Source organism: Takifugu rubripes, chromosome 5 (assembly GCF_901000725.2).
Source record: "Takifugu rubripes chromosome 5, fTakRub1.2, whole genome shotgun sequence".
In the NCBI taxonomy this organism is placed as follows: domain Eukaryota; kingdom Metazoa; phylum Chordata; class Actinopteri; order Tetraodontiformes; family Tetraodontidae; genus Takifugu; species Takifugu rubripes.
Genome location: NC_042289.1, coordinates 13,185,812 through 13,200,440, shown reverse-complemented (window position 1 = coordinate 13,200,440; position 14,629 = coordinate 13,185,812). Strand labels below are relative to the sequence as shown.

General features: G+C 45.9%; 3 protein-coding genes across 5 annotated transcripts; 2 read left to right on the top strand and 1 right to left on the bottom strand.

The window, feature by feature from the left end:
- Positions 1 to 817: 817 nt before the first annotated feature.
- alg1 (ALG1 chitobiosyldiphosphodolichol beta-mannosyltransferase) lies at positions 818 to 4,083 on the top strand. The gene is made up of 13 exons (XM_029836510.1): positions 818 to 1,148; positions 1,317 to 1,394; positions 1,582 to 1,682; positions 1,821 to 1,969; positions 2,216 to 2,305; positions 2,431 to 2,544; positions 2,646 to 2,767; positions 2,938 to 2,976; positions 3,048 to 3,107; positions 3,185 to 3,295; positions 3,448 to 3,562; positions 3,639 to 3,714; positions 3,819 to 4,083. The coding sequence occupies exons 1-13, from the start codon at positions 866 to 868 to the stop codon at positions 3,948 to 3,950; spliced, it is 1,470 nt and encodes a 489-aa protein (XP_029692370.1). The 5' UTR covers positions 818 to 865; the 3' UTR covers positions 3,951 to 4,083.
- eef2kmt (eukaryotic elongation factor 2 lysine methyltransferase) lies at positions 4,056 to 6,331 on the bottom strand. Of its 2 annotated transcripts, XM_029836511.1 has the most exons (8): positions 6,153 to 6,324; positions 5,886 to 5,948; positions 5,709 to 5,789; positions 5,424 to 5,525; positions 5,133 to 5,266; positions 4,798 to 5,042; positions 4,274 to 4,411; positions 4,056 to 4,185 (listed from the first exon to the last, which is right to left on the bottom strand). In XM_029836511.1, exons 1-8 carry the CDS (start codon positions 6,279 to 6,281, stop codon positions 4,073 to 4,075), a joined length of 1,005 nt encoding a protein of 334 aa, XP_029692371.1. In that variant the 5' UTR covers positions 6,282 to 6,324; the 3' UTR covers positions 4,056 to 4,072. The 2 variants fall into 2 exon arrangements, with proteins under 2 accessions (XP_029692371.1, XP_029692372.1); XM_029836512.1 differs by lacking the exon at positions 4,056 to 4,185 and having other exon boundaries at positions 4,279 to 4,713; positions 6,153 to 6,331.
- Positions 6,332 to 6,570: 239 nt separating this feature from the next.
- pigq (phosphatidylinositol glycan anchor biosynthesis, class Q) lies at positions 6,571 to 14,587 on the top strand. Of its 2 annotated transcripts, none has more exons than XM_011604307.2 (14): positions 6,571 to 6,752; positions 8,027 to 8,218; positions 8,337 to 8,523; positions 8,626 to 8,828; positions 8,899 to 9,095; positions 9,189 to 9,320; positions 9,458 to 9,578; positions 9,751 to 9,877; positions 10,002 to 10,155; positions 12,292 to 12,403; positions 12,473 to 12,553; positions 13,240 to 13,354; positions 13,613 to 13,674; positions 13,788 to 14,587. In XM_011604307.2, exons 2-14 carry the CDS (start codon positions 8,066 to 8,068, stop codon positions 13,938 to 13,940), a joined length of 1,797 nt encoding a protein of 598 aa, XP_011602609.1. In that variant the 5' UTR covers positions 6,571 to 6,752; positions 8,027 to 8,065; the 3' UTR covers positions 13,941 to 14,587. The 2 variants fall into 2 exon arrangements, with proteins under 2 accessions (XP_011602609.1, XP_011602608.1); XM_011604306.2 differs by lacking the exon at positions 6,571 to 6,752 and adding an exon at positions 7,064 to 7,183.
- Positions 14,588 to 14,629: the final 42 nt, after the last annotated feature.

The window sequence follows — 14,629 nt, the reverse complement described above, 5'->3', positions numbered from 1 at the left end:
TCCTGCAACTCCTGCAGCTCCTGCAACTCCTGGAACTCCTGCTGCTCCTGGAGCTCCTGCTGCTCCTGCAGCTCCTGGAGCTCCTGCTGCTCCTGCAGCTCCTGGAGCTCCTGCTGCTCCTGTAGCTCCTGGAGCTCCTGCTGCTCCTGTAGCTCCTGCTGCTCCTGCAGCTCCTGGAGCTCCTGCTGCTCCTGCTGCTCCTGGAGCTCCTGCTGCTCCTGGAGCTCCTGCTGCTCCTGCTGCTCCTGCTGCTCCTGCAGCTCCTGCTGCTCCTGCAGCTCCTGGAGCTCCTGCAGCTCCTGGAGCTCCTGCTGCTCCTTTTATGTTCCGCCCCAAAAAACAGGAATTCCTCTCCAGCACGGATCACACCTAGCGAGTTTCAGGTCAGCACCACCGCGCGTGCACGTTTGTTATCTGCACTGGTCCCGCTGGTCCGGGTGCGCGCACGCTGCAGTTAGGCCATCAGCGCGCAGGCGCACACGCCTTTACCATGACCCCCACTAAAATGTCAGAACTGAATACAATGGATAGTAAAGAAGGTCTTTGTTTATTTTCTTCTGCAAAAATTATATAGTGATCTACAATGTGATCATTCTGATCAATCGTGCACAAATTGTGACACTAAGTGAGATATAAATGTGCACGTTGCCGATGGGGGATTGTTTAAACTACCATATAAACACGTGTGTTGGTTTTTGGTCGCCATTGAAAGGCAGGCGACGACATTTTTGGATTCCTCCTTTATTGATTATTGATTAGCGATTATTGGGTTGACGCCTGTCCAGGTTAAACGGCGCGTGACCCCTTTAAGGCCGAAGCCCCTCCCCCTTCTCTGAGACACGTCATCAGAACCTTCCAAACAAAGATGGCGGCGCCCGGCGGCGTCCTGCTCGTCTTCGCTGTCATCGCCGTAATTGTCGCTGTGTTTTATGGCGCTGGTCCAGCCGTATCACGGGCGACTGTGGTCCTGCTCGGCCTCATCGGGATGGCGTCGCTCTCGTTGCGGAGGTTGCGCCAGCGGAACGGGGGGACGAACCGGCGAGTGTGCGTCCTGGTGCTGGGCGACATCGGCCGTAGCCCTCGGATGCGCTATCACTCCTTGTCCCTCAGCAAACACGGCTTTAGCGTCACTTTTGTCGGGTTTGTGGGTAAGTCTGTCCCGGATCATACATGTATCTGTCCCCTGACAGACAGGCGGACATAAAGCACCTTAAAACAATCCTCGACGACCAATATTCGAAGAACCCAGCAAACGGGTTCAGCCTCCATTTGCGCCTCAAATGTTAGAGATCTGTCTCTAAATACTGTTTTTACAGAAACAAAACCACCTGAAGACCTCCTGAAAGAAGATAAAATAAAGATAGTACCCATTACAGAAGTCAAAGGCATTCCAGGTAATAGTTTTGTAAAGGTCAAAACTGCATTAATGATGCGTTTGTCTTGTACTTATGTTGATGATTCAGGTGCATTATTTACTATCCAGGAGTTGTGTCCATGCGCGTGTCAGCACATGACTGAAGTTAAAGTTTTTGACTCTATTGGCTGAGGATGTCCGATATCACCGTGTTGTTGTCTCATCAGGACCAAAGCTTTTCGTCTACATCACAAAGGTGGTTGTTCAGTGTCTTCAGCTCCTCTCGGTGCTGTTGAGAATGGAGCTGCAGTCTCATCTGCTCATGCAGGTATTGGAGGAACGATGACCCTAAACGTTTCTCTCAACAGTGTTGCACGAGACGGCTCCCGCCATCACTGTTTGGAGTAAACATCTGGCGGATTCTGTCACGTTTTAGGTAAAAGCAAATGTCTCTCTCCCACGCCAGAATCCTCCGGGCTTACCCAGCATTTCAGTGGCTTGGTTTGTGTGCATCATACGTGGCAGCAGGCTCATCATCGACTGGCATAACTACGGCTACACCATCATGGCCCTGAGCCACGGTCCGAGACACCCGCTGGTCCGGCTGGCAAAGTGGTCAGTCCCGAAGTGCTCATCTTTAAATCATGTCTTCAGACAAACAGTTGTCTTCAAAATAATAACTGTGTTGAAAATTATTAATATTCACTCATTAACGCACATGAGGAACAGTGTATATTCTTTTCCAGATCAAGAAATTATGAAAAAACTATACTATTAAGTTACCATCCACTAAGTTTTATCCACTTATTTAAACACACTGTTAAATGTGATACCTTTTTTATTATTTACCGTCGTCTGCAGGTACGAGCACTTCTTCGGCCCTCTGGCTACTCACAGCCTGTGTGTTACTAAGGCGATGAAGGACGACCTACAAAAGAACTGGGGCATCAGGTGGTGTTTCTTTGCTACGATCACATTAAGGTTTCAGCCAACCTGGCTGCCACCTCCTGTCAGAAACAGTAAAAAGGCTGAAAAGCTGAGGGGAAAGGTCACTTATTGTGGGTCAACGCTTGCAGGGCGACAACTTTGTACGACAGACCAGCCTCCTTCTTCAGGGAGACGCCGTTGGAGGTGCAGCATGAGCTCTTCCTGAGGCTGGCCAACACACATCCTCAGTTCCAGAGCAGCAGGTGAGGAGTTCTGCTGTCGTCTCTTTTGCCCGTCTCTTTAGGAGGAATTAAGGTTTAGGAGTGCACGTTCTGCTCTGACTGGCCCGCTTTGCCTCCTCTAGCTCTGAGCAGGAGGAGGAGACTTTAGAGAAAACACTCTTCACGGCGCGTGACCTCACGGATGACGCCGTGACCCGGAGGACGAAGCGTCCAGCGCTGCTGATCAGCAGCACCAGTTGGACGGGTGAGGCGGGTCCTGCCTCGTCTGTGTCTCTTTGTTGGCGGCACATTTCAAACTCGTTCTGAGGGGTTTTGCTTTGAAATGTCCTTCTGTGTGGTGCATTTTAAAAACCGTTCATGCTTTTCACCAGTGTGATTCTTGCTTCATATTTATACTCAAATCTCTCTGCTCAGAGGATGAAGATTTCTCGGTTCTGCTGAAGGCGCTGGAAGGTACAAGAAGTCCTAAACGTGCTGCTGCTGCGTTGTCCCTGTCTGAACTCAGACGTGCTTGTTTTCGACAGCGTACGAAGGCTTCATCAGAGGAGGAGCTTCGCTGCCGTCTTTAGTCTGTGTGATCACAGGTGAAACTTTGTCAACGTGCCTGAATTTGGGAAGAGCTGAATATGCTCATGTGCCTCCCTTTCACATCGGTTTCCAGGTAAGGGTCCTCAGAAGGAACACTACAGGAGGCAGATTGCTTCTCTGCATCTGCAGCATGTCAACATCTGCACCCCCTGGCTGGAGGCCGAAGATTATCCCGTCCTGCTGGGTAAGAATGGGGTTGTTCCTGTTTGGGTTTGAAAGGCAGAATAAAAGATGTAACGACCAGACTATCTTTGCATGGTCTTGTATCCATGGTGAGATTAATTGCTGTCAGACCTTTCAAGTTTTTTTCTTTATATTGTTTAATTGTGCGTGCAGGTTCAGCCGATCTGGGCGTTTGTCTCCACATGTCGTCCAGCGGTCTGGACCTGCCCATGAAGGTGGTGGACATGTTCGGCTGCTGCCTGCCCGTCTGTGCCATCCACTTCAGCTGGTGAGCTGCTGTTGTAGACCAGGCAGAAACGGGATTATTGGCGTTCTTCATGTCTTTCCTCTTCTCTTCTCTTTAGTTTACATGAACTGGTGAAGCACGAGGAGAACGGACTGGTCTTCAGGGACTCCCAGGAACTTGCAGAACAGCTCAAGGTGTCAAACACAGATCGTAGTAAATCATTGAGGACGTGTCTATTCGTGTGGAACTCTTGTTTATAGAACTGTACTGTGTGTGTGTGTGTTTGTGTGTGTTTTAGTCTCTGCTATCAGAGTTTCCAAGTTCACAGAGCAAACTGGGCATGTTCAGGAGGAACCTGCGCACCAGCAGAGAGCAGCGTTGGGACGACAACTGGGACCAGACGGTTCTGCCTCTGATCGCTGCTCCCTGACACACATGGTGGCTCCTTCTCTAGACCATCTCCTCTAATTTGACTTTTCATTGCCAAAGGTTTTTTTTTTTTTACGAGATCGTGAATGTACAAAGGACACCTTGATATTTGTAAATACATCTTTATTGTACAACTTTGGTGTGCAGTTGAATCATTTCTATAATGGAGGCCCGGTGGTACGGGAACACATGTCTGACGGCTCCTGTGATCACATGATGTTGGATTCCTGCCTTTTCTGTCACAATCAAAACATCAAGTCAGGACAGTTAAAACATGGACTCGTATTTAGCAACACAAGTGCAACAGAGTTTAAATCAAAATACCGAGCTGCTGCTTGAAGCCGCCGTATGTCTCCTGCTTCCTGACAGCGGAGCAGATGATGACCTGAGGAGCGGAACATCTCAGGAGGTTTGATAGCAGCTTCATCAAACTAGGGACTATGTCGGGATCATAAACCACATCTGCAACAATGAATTATTATTAAAAGTTTTAAACTAATCTTAGAAGACACTTAGACTTTTTAGCTACATTAGCTCATGAGGGCGAAAGTCACAAAAAGCAAAGCAAACTGCTCTGTAGAAGACACAAGTATTTATGATTCCTGCTCTTATTGATTACTCCATGTAAAATTAATTTATCTACATTCTTTAAAGTCTCAACAGTTCTACAATATAGTGACATTAACTTATCTTTCTGATGATTCATGCTTTTACTTTAGATTTGTAATCTCTATCAGATTCAATGCATGGTGTAAAATAAGCATCTGCAAGGACAAAGAAATAAATATGTTTTCTCCTTATTTGTTTCATGGCTCCTTCACATCAACTGAGAATGTAATAAGTCAGACCTGCGGCAATGATGACGTCGGCCTCTATCTGCTTTATCTGCTCCTCAGTCACCGCCATCCAGTCTAACTCCTCCACACTGACCAGTGAAGGCGTCTCCTCCATCAGTCCATTCAGCTTGATGTTGGTCCTCAGCCTCTGCAGGACACCAGGGTGACAGTCACTGAAGATGTATCTGCTTGGACGGCAGTAGCGACAGACTGTGATGCCAGTCAGTCCTAAGCCACTGCCCAGCTCCAGAACTGTCCTGCAACCACAAAGGAGAGGGGGCGGGGGGCTAACTTGTGTTTAAGAGAGAGAAAGGAATAAAGTGCTAATCCTCCAAGTAGAGGCAGACCTGTTTGTGAAGATCTCTTGGTGATCCAAAGCCCACTCTGCCAAGTAAAGAGCCGCCTCCCAGGTCACAAGGCCAGTGGTCCCAACTGATATCAACGCGACATTTTCCAACAAGCTAACAGCATCACCACTGGGCTGCAGAACAAAAGCTCCAGTTTTATGTCAGTCTGATCGGGGTTACACTCAAGTACTGGTGGGACTCATTTCCTCTATGTAACTCTGTCACTTATATACACACAGAGTAGTTCCACAGAGAAATCTCTGAGTATGCAGAATCAAAATCAATAAGTACCAGTAAATAACTCTTGTAACACTGAGTTGTGTCTTCTGTTCCAACCACTTCAGCCAGAGCGTCATACAGCTCGTCCAGAGGATCACAGCCTGCAGCCTCCAGCTGTAGAGACACACAAACGTGAAGAGGAACAGCTTGATTATGAGTTTGCAGTAAAACCCTTCCCACAGTTAGCATTTAATGACGACATGCTGACCAAGACCCTTTGGGACTATCTTGTAAGCAATTAAGGAATACTATAGTGCCATATATAGTAGCACCTTTGGCCAAGTAAAAACCACCAACCCTTCTGATGAGCTCAGTGAGGAACATCCTCCTGAACTGGACCGAGGGTGGAAACTTCTGGCACAGAGAGTGAAAACATGTCTGACAGAAGGGGGAAAGATGCAACAATCATCATTTCTTTCGATTCAGGGATGTGTTAGAGGATGACAAAGTGAGCTTGCGTTCGTGTTAACTTACGCATTTCAAGATCTCCGAAACGAGGTCTGATGATTTGTTGCATTCAAGGTGTTTTTCTACGGACTGAAAAATACATCATCCTTAAATTAAATTAAATTCCACAAATGTAATTTTTTAAAGCAACATTTATAAAAACAAGCCCATAAAATACATACACTTTCTATTTTAATTTCTCATAATCATAATAATTATACATAACGTTAGTTTACATCTTGACAACATGTGTCATTACATATTCGCTACAGACTTTAAATCGCATTTGCTTACAGTCCAGGGAAACGACACCATACGATTCATAGCGAAAAAGGACTCTTGAAAATTTCGTAAAATAGCACATTTGTTTCCGTATTTATCGTCTAAATAGCGGTACCGCTTTAGGCATTCCATGTTCAACATGTGTACGTTAACATCCGGCGTACTCAAAAAGCGTCACATGCTTTCGAGCGCTGCTGGGTAATGTAGTTTTTAACTTCAAAAAGTATATCGCTTTATTGATATTGCATATGGAGATCTTATAGCATGTCATTGATAATTATTCTTATTCTCATCTTCTTAACCGCTTTATTCCTTTCGGGGTCACGATAGAAATCAGGAGCCATGTCCCCATTGCTAATTATGTTTGTACTAAAATAATCTTTACTGAGATCACGACAGTGCTCATTTAAAATCTTAAATTATTAAAGTAAGTTAGTAAATTTCAAGTCTTCCTTGAGGACGACAAGATGCATTGTATCCCTGATATTTATCGTGATTACTTGAGTGCATTTTCACCCCGCTCTTTTCTTGCCATGTCACTACTGGATGAGATAAAAACAATCTACAGTTGAGCCACCACCTAATTTCTGCGAAAGAAGCACACAACCAGTGGTGAGGATTCTTATTATTCTTGTTCTTATGCTTGTTCTTATTTTGGGGGGTCTATATTGGGTTATTATTGCACTAATAGTGTATATTGATTGAGTTTCTTATACTGTTGTTTTTATAGCGTCAATGCCCAGTAATGTGCCCCATTTTATTTTCATCAGCTTAATAGCATTTTGGACATATAATGTACAAAAAAAAAAAAAAATCGTTATTTTTTAATGTACTCGATTTTAGGGTTGTGTTTTTTGTTTTTTGTTTTTTCTACGTTGTTAACGTTCCGATTAATGGGAGCGGTCGAAAAAAGATGAAATATGTTTCTAGCCGGAATGTTTTATGCGCTGGACTATAAACAAATATGGCGTCGCTCTGCACTTAGCTAAAATGTTATCGATGATTTAAATGAAAGGCGAAACCCCGCGTTGGCATTAAAGGAGGTAAGAAACGCAGTCGTTTTTGACTATTGCGATACATTTGCTGCTGTTAAAGGATTATCGTACTGCTGTACTCTTTCATATATCTTGGTTCAGGCTTAGAGATATAAAACCTTAAATATTTACCATAGTTTTAACAAATTCGTAAATTACAAGAATAGAGTTGGGTTTTTTTTTATCGACTTTGCTTCACTGTTAATCCTTTATTAATTCAACTGCTTAACAAGGGACGTGTGTTCTTCATATTTTATTTGCTTAAAAGCGTTAACCTACTTCCCTGTTTGCCTATTGATATTTCTGTCACCAATCGCTATTATGCCCAGGGCTTAATACTCTGTTGCCACAACAACAATAGCTTCAAACTCAATATTTGAAGGACATGAAGGTCATTTATCTAGTCCCGTTCTGGTTTATGATGAATTTTGTAAATTGAGTGTCCACCCCGTGATTAAAAAGGGATTAAGTTTGGCAAATTTTCAAGTATTTTTATTTTGTTGATTTTGTGTGTACGCTTACCTTTACCCACAAGTTTCCATTAAAAATGTATAGTAGGCTTATTATATTAGTTTTCTTTTTATCATCTTGTTTTGTGTAGTTAATAGTAGTTTCCATGAATGTATATTTTGGAAAAAAGCTGTGCCAATGATCAATATAAAATAGAATCTTTAGATCAGTTAATATAATCTTAGAAATAGAATATAGCTTTTCAGGTTGTATCTAACGAACTGAAAGAGATGCTACACCAAGATGTAGTGATTTATGATTTATGACTTTGGTTTTTAACTGCTACCTTGCAGAGGCAGATGTTGTCTTATGTGTCTTTTTTTTTTTAAATCTTTCACTCAGGTCATTAAAAACACTGCAAAGTAAGCTGAGACAGAAGTCATGGTGCTGAGGATCTTCTTCCCACAGTGCTGTAACCAGGCAGATAGTGGGCTGCTGGTTGGCCACTGGATGCCTGGCCATGATTCTGCTGTGGTGCTGGCCGTGATCCATTACCCATTCATACCTGGACAGGTCAAACAGTACCTCCAGCAGGTCAGGTTAAAAGTTTACGTTATATTGGTGGGGATTAGTATTGTCACAAGTAGTAATTAAGGAGTTAGAATGTATTAGTAGTCTTTTCTCTCTGTTCAACATGGTACTTCTGTTGCAGATGCGTTCCCAAAGTGGTGTTGAGCTGTCAGTATTGGGCTCGTGGAGTATACCTAAAGAGGGTCAGGAACACATGGAAAGCTTCCTGAGAGACCTCAGCACAATCTTTCCTCAGGATTGCTGGCTCCAGCTCAGTCGCACGATTGGCAAGATGGGCTTTAACTGTCACGTCATCTATCAGGATCTGAGTAAGTCTCCTATTTGTGATTATACAGACCTCTGAAGGGAAAAGATCATGTGCGTGTTAGAAAATCTGGGTTGAGTGAAATGTATTTGTCCTCTTGAAAAAGATGGAAGTACAACTTCTTGCAAGGCTGCAAAAAAGAATGGAAAGATCAAGGGATGTGATAGAGAATCAGGGGAAGATAATGAAGAAGAGCTGGGAGACGAGGAGAAGATGATCTTAATCCACTATGAACAGAGGAAGGTGATGCAGTCACAGCTTCACCCCATAGAAGTCCCTGACACAGATCCACCATCGGAGCTGAGAGAGGTACAGACACAGGTGACACGTGAGATGAAGGAGCTTGTTGCTATTTCAACTTTGACTCGTGGTTCTCCAGGTCTTCCAGACGGTGGCCCGCAGCCGACCTCTCTTCTTCCTGGACAGATATGACGATGGGCCGCTGAAGTCGACGCACTGGCAGTCTCAAGGTCGAGAAGCGAGCATCATCGTTGAGCTGCTCAAACAGGCCTCTGTACCTTTGTGTCTGCTGATCAGCTGGCTGCTTTCCAAGTGGACCAGGATCTGTAACTTCTCGTGAGAAATGCACAAACCTGCTTTTCCCCAACTGAATGAGTTCCGCACATTTCTGCTATTTGCCGTTATCCTCCTCGTATCATTTGATTTCAGGCTCTTCAATCTTTATCCGCTGCGGTTCCTGTCCAGTAAACTGTCCACATGTGACCAGTGGAGCTACAGAACCGAACACATGAGGACGCTGAGCTCAGTGAAGCCAGCTGCAGGTCACACTCCCTTCATGAGGTGATGTTGCAGACGTATTTTTGCAGATTTGGAGAGTTGTGACACCTCGGCTCACCTGCCAAAGCTTTCCTCAGATGCACGTTCAGGGTTGACCCTTGTTTAGGTGTGTAAATGGAAAGATTTCTGTCTGTCTGCAGGAAAGCCAACATCTTGGTGTCGCTTCTGGTCGACGTGGCTCTCGGCGTGCTGCTCATGTCATGGCTCTACAGAGACAATCGCATCAGTATCATAGCCAACGCGCTGCTCCCTGCTGCCGACGTAAGTCAGGCCCCACGGCAGGGTTTTTCCTCACTCCAGAAGGTCAAAAATCTTCCACGATAAAGAATGTTTTGTCATTTTAATCTCTAATCCTGGAACTACAGTAGTTAAGTTGCCTCTCGTCGACTGATTAACATCGTCCCAACAATTAATCAATTAAATTCTTTGTCAGCATGTAGCTAAAGAGCTGGAAGAGCTGTTGCAGTGGCTGATGGGGGCTCCTGCAGGGCTGAAGATGAACCGGGCCTTGGACCAGGTCCTTGGACGCTTTTTCCTGTATCACATCCACCTCTGGATCAGTAAGTTGTGCCATGAATCCTGCACACCAGTGTCCTGTGTTCTCTCTGTGCATGTACAGTACCTCAGCTAAAGCCTCCTTGATGTAAGTCCTGATGTTAGTCACACATTTGGTTCCTTTTCCAGGCTACATCCACCTAATGTCTCCCTTCATTGAGACCATTCTTTGGTATGGAGGACTGTCTGCGTGCCTGGGCATCACCTTTGCTCTGTCACTGCTGTCTGACATGGTTGCTCTGCTCACCTTCCACATCTACTGCTTCTACGTGTATGGAGCCCGGTGAGCTGGAGCCACATGGGCTGTTTTTCACTCTATGAAATTAATGGTTATGGAGTTTCCGCCTGAATCATGAGCACTAAAGTTCTTTCATTCATTTCTTACATAATCATATGCACAAACAACTGACTTACCCCAAAATCAAGCGAACATGGATTAGAAAATGTGACCATCGCAGGTCATTTAAAAAAATGCCATAATGAAAGTTGTATGAGTTTTCATGCAGATATTAGTTATTTGCTTCTCCGGAGTTCCAGCAGGGGGCGCAAATGATTGGGGCATCATTTTCAATCCATTTAGGTCACAGCAGATGTTTTAACTAGAGCTCTTATTTGACCTATAAGTGAAATTCTTTGTCCAGGCTTCAAACCCAAATAGCAAAAGAGAAGATTTTATCCACTAAACAAAGACAATGACTAAAATGATGGAAGGGCAGTCAAATCTACAAGTATTTTAGACCATAATATGCTGACAGGACCCATCCTAAAGTGCAGATAACTCAAAATGTTACTCGACACAACCATTTTCGGCCATAAACGGACGTCACTGACCCCCCCAAACGGAGTGCACGGTTTCCTGTGAGGAACAAGAATGAAGTCCAGTGGGTGCAGGAATCAAACTGGATTTAAATGAGACCTCTGATCTGTTAAATCCGCTTTGTCTACAAATAGAAAATGACACTACTGCTCCTATGGTTCAGGAAACCATCCAGAGATCATTTCTAGCCGAATAAATCCTGTTTCTGCAGTGGAAGAGCCGTTTGATTCATTACTGATCTCTATCTAGAAGGGATAGAACCACACATTCACCTCCTGACTCAGCTCTTCTGAAGAGGCTGCTTTGTTTTACGTCACAGTTAAGTGCACCCATGGGTCAGACGGCTTTGTGAAGGCTTAAATTCCTTAAGTTTGCTTTCTGGTCTATTCAGTTGCTTCAGGTTTGATGTGGCTCTGAACATGTGACACAGTGGTCGTGGTTGCTGCATGTCTGACTGCAACATCTCCACAATGAACCTGCCAAAAGCTGCTCAGGCAGCTTCGCTAATGGTCGCTGCAGCTTTCACTGTTTCAGGATGACCAACCTTTAAAAACTGAGTTGGTGCTTATGTCCTTGTAGCGCCACCACGAGGCTGCGACGTGTTACAGCATAATCTGTCTGAACGTTCTAAATGCAGTTTGTCTCAGACCACTCAAACGAAACTCTTAATCCTCCCGTGGAGTCCTGTAAGGATTCAGCCAACCTAATTCCCGGTATTGTTGAACCTGAGCCGTGGCGTCGACGTTCACCTCCGCAGACGTGAATTTAAATGTGTTTAAATGCTGATAATGGCTGTGGGAGAGTGCGTGGTGCGATGGAAGGCGGCACACTGTTGTATCAGTGTTGGGCACTGGAGGAGGGGGACGATTGCCTAAATTATGCATCTGCTCCAAAGATAGCATCGCTCCTTCGCTCGGGCTGCATATTAAATTATTACCCGCTCTTCTGGTTACATATTTATGCTCCAGCGGCTCTGTGAACACAGGAGCATATTTAAAGTCAGTCTGAAAAGCTTTGTCAGAGGGCCTCATTAAATCTGTCTCCCTGAACCTAAAAATATCTCCGCCTGACACCACAGCTCACTTTTACTTCAAAGCTTTTCTTCTGCTTCACAGTTGGTTTTAGAAGGATGCTCACGGTAGCTGCTGGGTGCTGCAGCATGTTCATGGGAGCATGTTTACATTTGATCAATGATGTCTTTATGGTTTTCTCTGGGGTGATTAAAGTGAGCCGCCTACCTCAGATGGGTTTCAGCCCTGAAATGATGTCGGCTGCAGCGTGATTACAGAGAACACGCTGACACGGTTCTTTCTCTTAATCAGAGCAAAGCTAAAAAGTCTAATTTCTTTGCAGAGCCGAGTAGAATAAGCCTAGTTTATGTTTGGTCCCTGTTGACCTTCACGCTGCGGAAATGCAGCTAATTATTAGCAGCAGCCTAAAGAAGCTAACCCTCACGGGGTGATGCCTTTTTCACCAGTTCCTCTCCATCAGCAGGGATCGTGAAGGGCCACACACACACACAGACACACACACACACGAGCGGCTCGCTGCTGTGTCTGATGCTGGTTTCCTTCTCCCTCTGATGTGCCGCGTGTCTGTCAGGTTGTACTGTCTGAAGATCTACGGCCTCTCGTCTCTCTGGAGGCTCTTCAGAGGAAAGAAGTGGAACGTCCTGCGGCAGAGAGTGGACTCCTGCTCCTACGACCTGGACCAGGTGAACCACACACACGCTCAGGGACCGTTGCTGAGGTGCAGCCGCTGACTGCAGCTGTGCTTGTTGCAGCTCTTCATCGGGACTCTGCTCTTCACCATCCTGCTGTTCCTGCTGCCCACCACGGCGCTCTACTACCTGGTCTTCACTCTGGTGAGACAGTTTGCGTGTAAAGATGTTAAACTCCTCACAGCTCTGAGTCAGCGTCGCTCCTGCAGCTGCAGGCGGGATTCTTCTCCATCCAGGTTTGGTTTGATAACCTTCCTAAGACGCACAAATCCAAATGCCTCGGCTCGGAAATAATCCAGTGACAAGATGAACGTTCGGATTTTCCTGCTCTTTTATCGAGTTGAGAAAGTTTTGACGGGAGAACTTTCCGCTCTTTTGGATGTTTTATTCATGGAGCGATCAGTGAGTTCTAGAGCAGTAAATGCAGCCTCGGAGCTGATGAGGCGGAGGCCTTCCAGCAGCCTCCGGGAGCAGGACGCCTTTGAAACCATCCGGCATGTGGAAACATTCTGCCGTGGTCGTCAGCCCTGCCAGCTTCTTCAAACATACCAGAGGTCTGGAGGTGGTTGAGTGCGGTTTCCACTTCTGTCTCAGCCACAGAAGCCTGCTTGGATTAGACGGTCAGCTCAGTTTCAGATGGAAGATGTTCCAGGGCAGTCTCAGCGAAAACCAGAGGTTCTCCTCAACAATCCGGAAATCATGGGAACGTGTGAGATTCCCATCCGTGCTTCCTTTAAGCTTTCACCAGGGATGCGCTGTAGCTTAGCGATGCATGTGACCCCCTCCAGACCTGCTGCCTCTATCCTCCTGTCTCCTCTTGTCTTGTGCAGTTGCGGCTGGTGGTGGTGATGTTCCAGGGTGTCCTCCACCTCAGCGTGGACATTATCAACTCTTTCCCTCTGTTCGCCGTCGGCCTCCGTGTGTGCCAACCCTACCAGCTGGCAGGTACTCCTCACAACCCGTTTGTGTTTGTTCTCTTTAATCTGAGACAAAGGACTAAATGTGCTATTCTTTAAATGAACTAATTAATTGAAGACTACTGGTGTTATAACCAGCTGGATTTACAGAAAGATCTGATTACATTTGCATGCTAACAGTTAGCTATAGCCCTGTGGATTATATGCAGTAATAGCACCTTAATAACACCTTATACCGATAAACTTCTCCTTCCTTTTGCTAACGTGTGTGTCGTGACCTCCACAGAGGGTGTGAAGTTCAGGGTGCTGTGTGAGGAGCCCGGGACAGCCCTTCACCTGCTGATGGAGGTGAGACCTCACAAGTGCTGTAGAATACGGAGACTTTAACTTTGGAATCCCGATTGGTGCTCTTCGGTCCGTGTCCGCGCTCGTTGTGAGCTTTGATGCGTGTCCCTCCTCAGATCAACCCTCTCAAGTGCAGCGCTGTGGTTCAGCGCTACCGCGTCCCCACCTACAGCTGCTACCCCAAAGATTCCTGGGCAGCTCTGGTCAAGAAGCTGTTTGTCGGGGAGCTGATTTACCCCTGGAGGCACAAAACCACCAAGAGCGACTGAGAGAAGCCAGAGAACAAAATGAATCAAAGGGGAGCGATGGAACATGTGGAGAAGCTGGGGGAACTCTTCTGGGTTTAACTGCATAGACCTTGAGGACCAACATGAGCCACTCGGTCCCAGCAGAAAAGAGCAGCAAACACACAACACCACAAAACCTCAAACCTCCATCAGCAGCAGAAATGAATCTGGCATGTGCTGATTAACCCCTTCCCCTCTTCAGGGTTATTTTGTTGATTTATGCTACCTTGATTCTTCACTACGTTTAAAGTAAATGTGCTTTTTATCCGCCCACCTGTTTTTGACGTTGGGTAACCTTGATATAAAACAAGTGAAAGCTGAAGTACTTGACCACGTTTAAAGTCACTTCTGACACACGTGCAGTTGCCACAGATTAATGTGACCCAACAGAACCACCTTCATCACCGGGTCCTCATTCCTGCTGGGCTTCAGACTCTGCTAGTCAGCTCAGCGCTGCTTCGGTTACACGGTGGTTCTGGGTCACCTCTCACCACTTTAAACCATCACAGGATGCTGCTGCTGCAGCTGTAGCTGCTGCTGCTGTAGCTGCTGCTGTAGCTGCTGCTACTTTAGCTGCTGCTGCTACTGTAGCTGCTGTTGCTGCAGCTGTAGCTGCTACTGTAGCTGCTGCTGCTACTGTAGCTGCTGTTGCTGCAGCTGTAGCTGCTACT

Coding starts and splice junctions, on each gene's coding strand:
- alg1 (XM_029836510.1), top strand. CDS start 866: ATGGCGGCGCCCGGCGGCGTCCTGCTCGTCTTCGCTGTCATCGCCGTA. Junction 1,683..1,820: donor AGTCTCATCTGCTCATGCAG/GTATTGGAGGAA, acceptor CTCCCACGCCAG/AATCCTCCGGGCTTACCCAG. Junction 2,306..2,430: donor CAAAAGAACTGGGGCATCAG/GTGGTGTTTCTT, acceptor CAACGCTTGCAG/GGCGACAACTTTGTACGACA.
- pigq (XM_011604307.2), top strand. CDS start 8,066: ATGGTGCTGAGGATCTTCTTCCCACAGTGCTGTAACCAGGCAGATAGT. Junction 9,579..9,750: donor CGCTGCTCCCTGCTGCCGAC/GTAAGTCAGGCC, acceptor ATTCTTTGTCAG/CATGTAGCTAAAGAGCTGGA. Junction 10,156..12,291: donor TTCTACGTGTATGGAGCCCG/GTGAGCTGGAGC, acceptor CGTGTCTGTCAG/GTTGTACTGTCTGAAGATCT.
- eef2kmt (XM_029836511.1), bottom strand. CDS start 6,281: ATGTTGAACATGGAATGCCTAAAGCGGTACCGCTATTTAGACGATAAA. Junction 5,790..5,885: donor TTTCGGAGATCTTGAAATGC/GTAAGTTAACAC, acceptor CCCTTCTGTCAG/ACATGTTTTCACTCTCTGTG. Junction 5,267..5,423: donor GTTACAAGAGTTATTTACTG/GTACTTATTGAT, acceptor TTTGTTCTGCAG/CCCAGTGGTGATGCTGTTAG.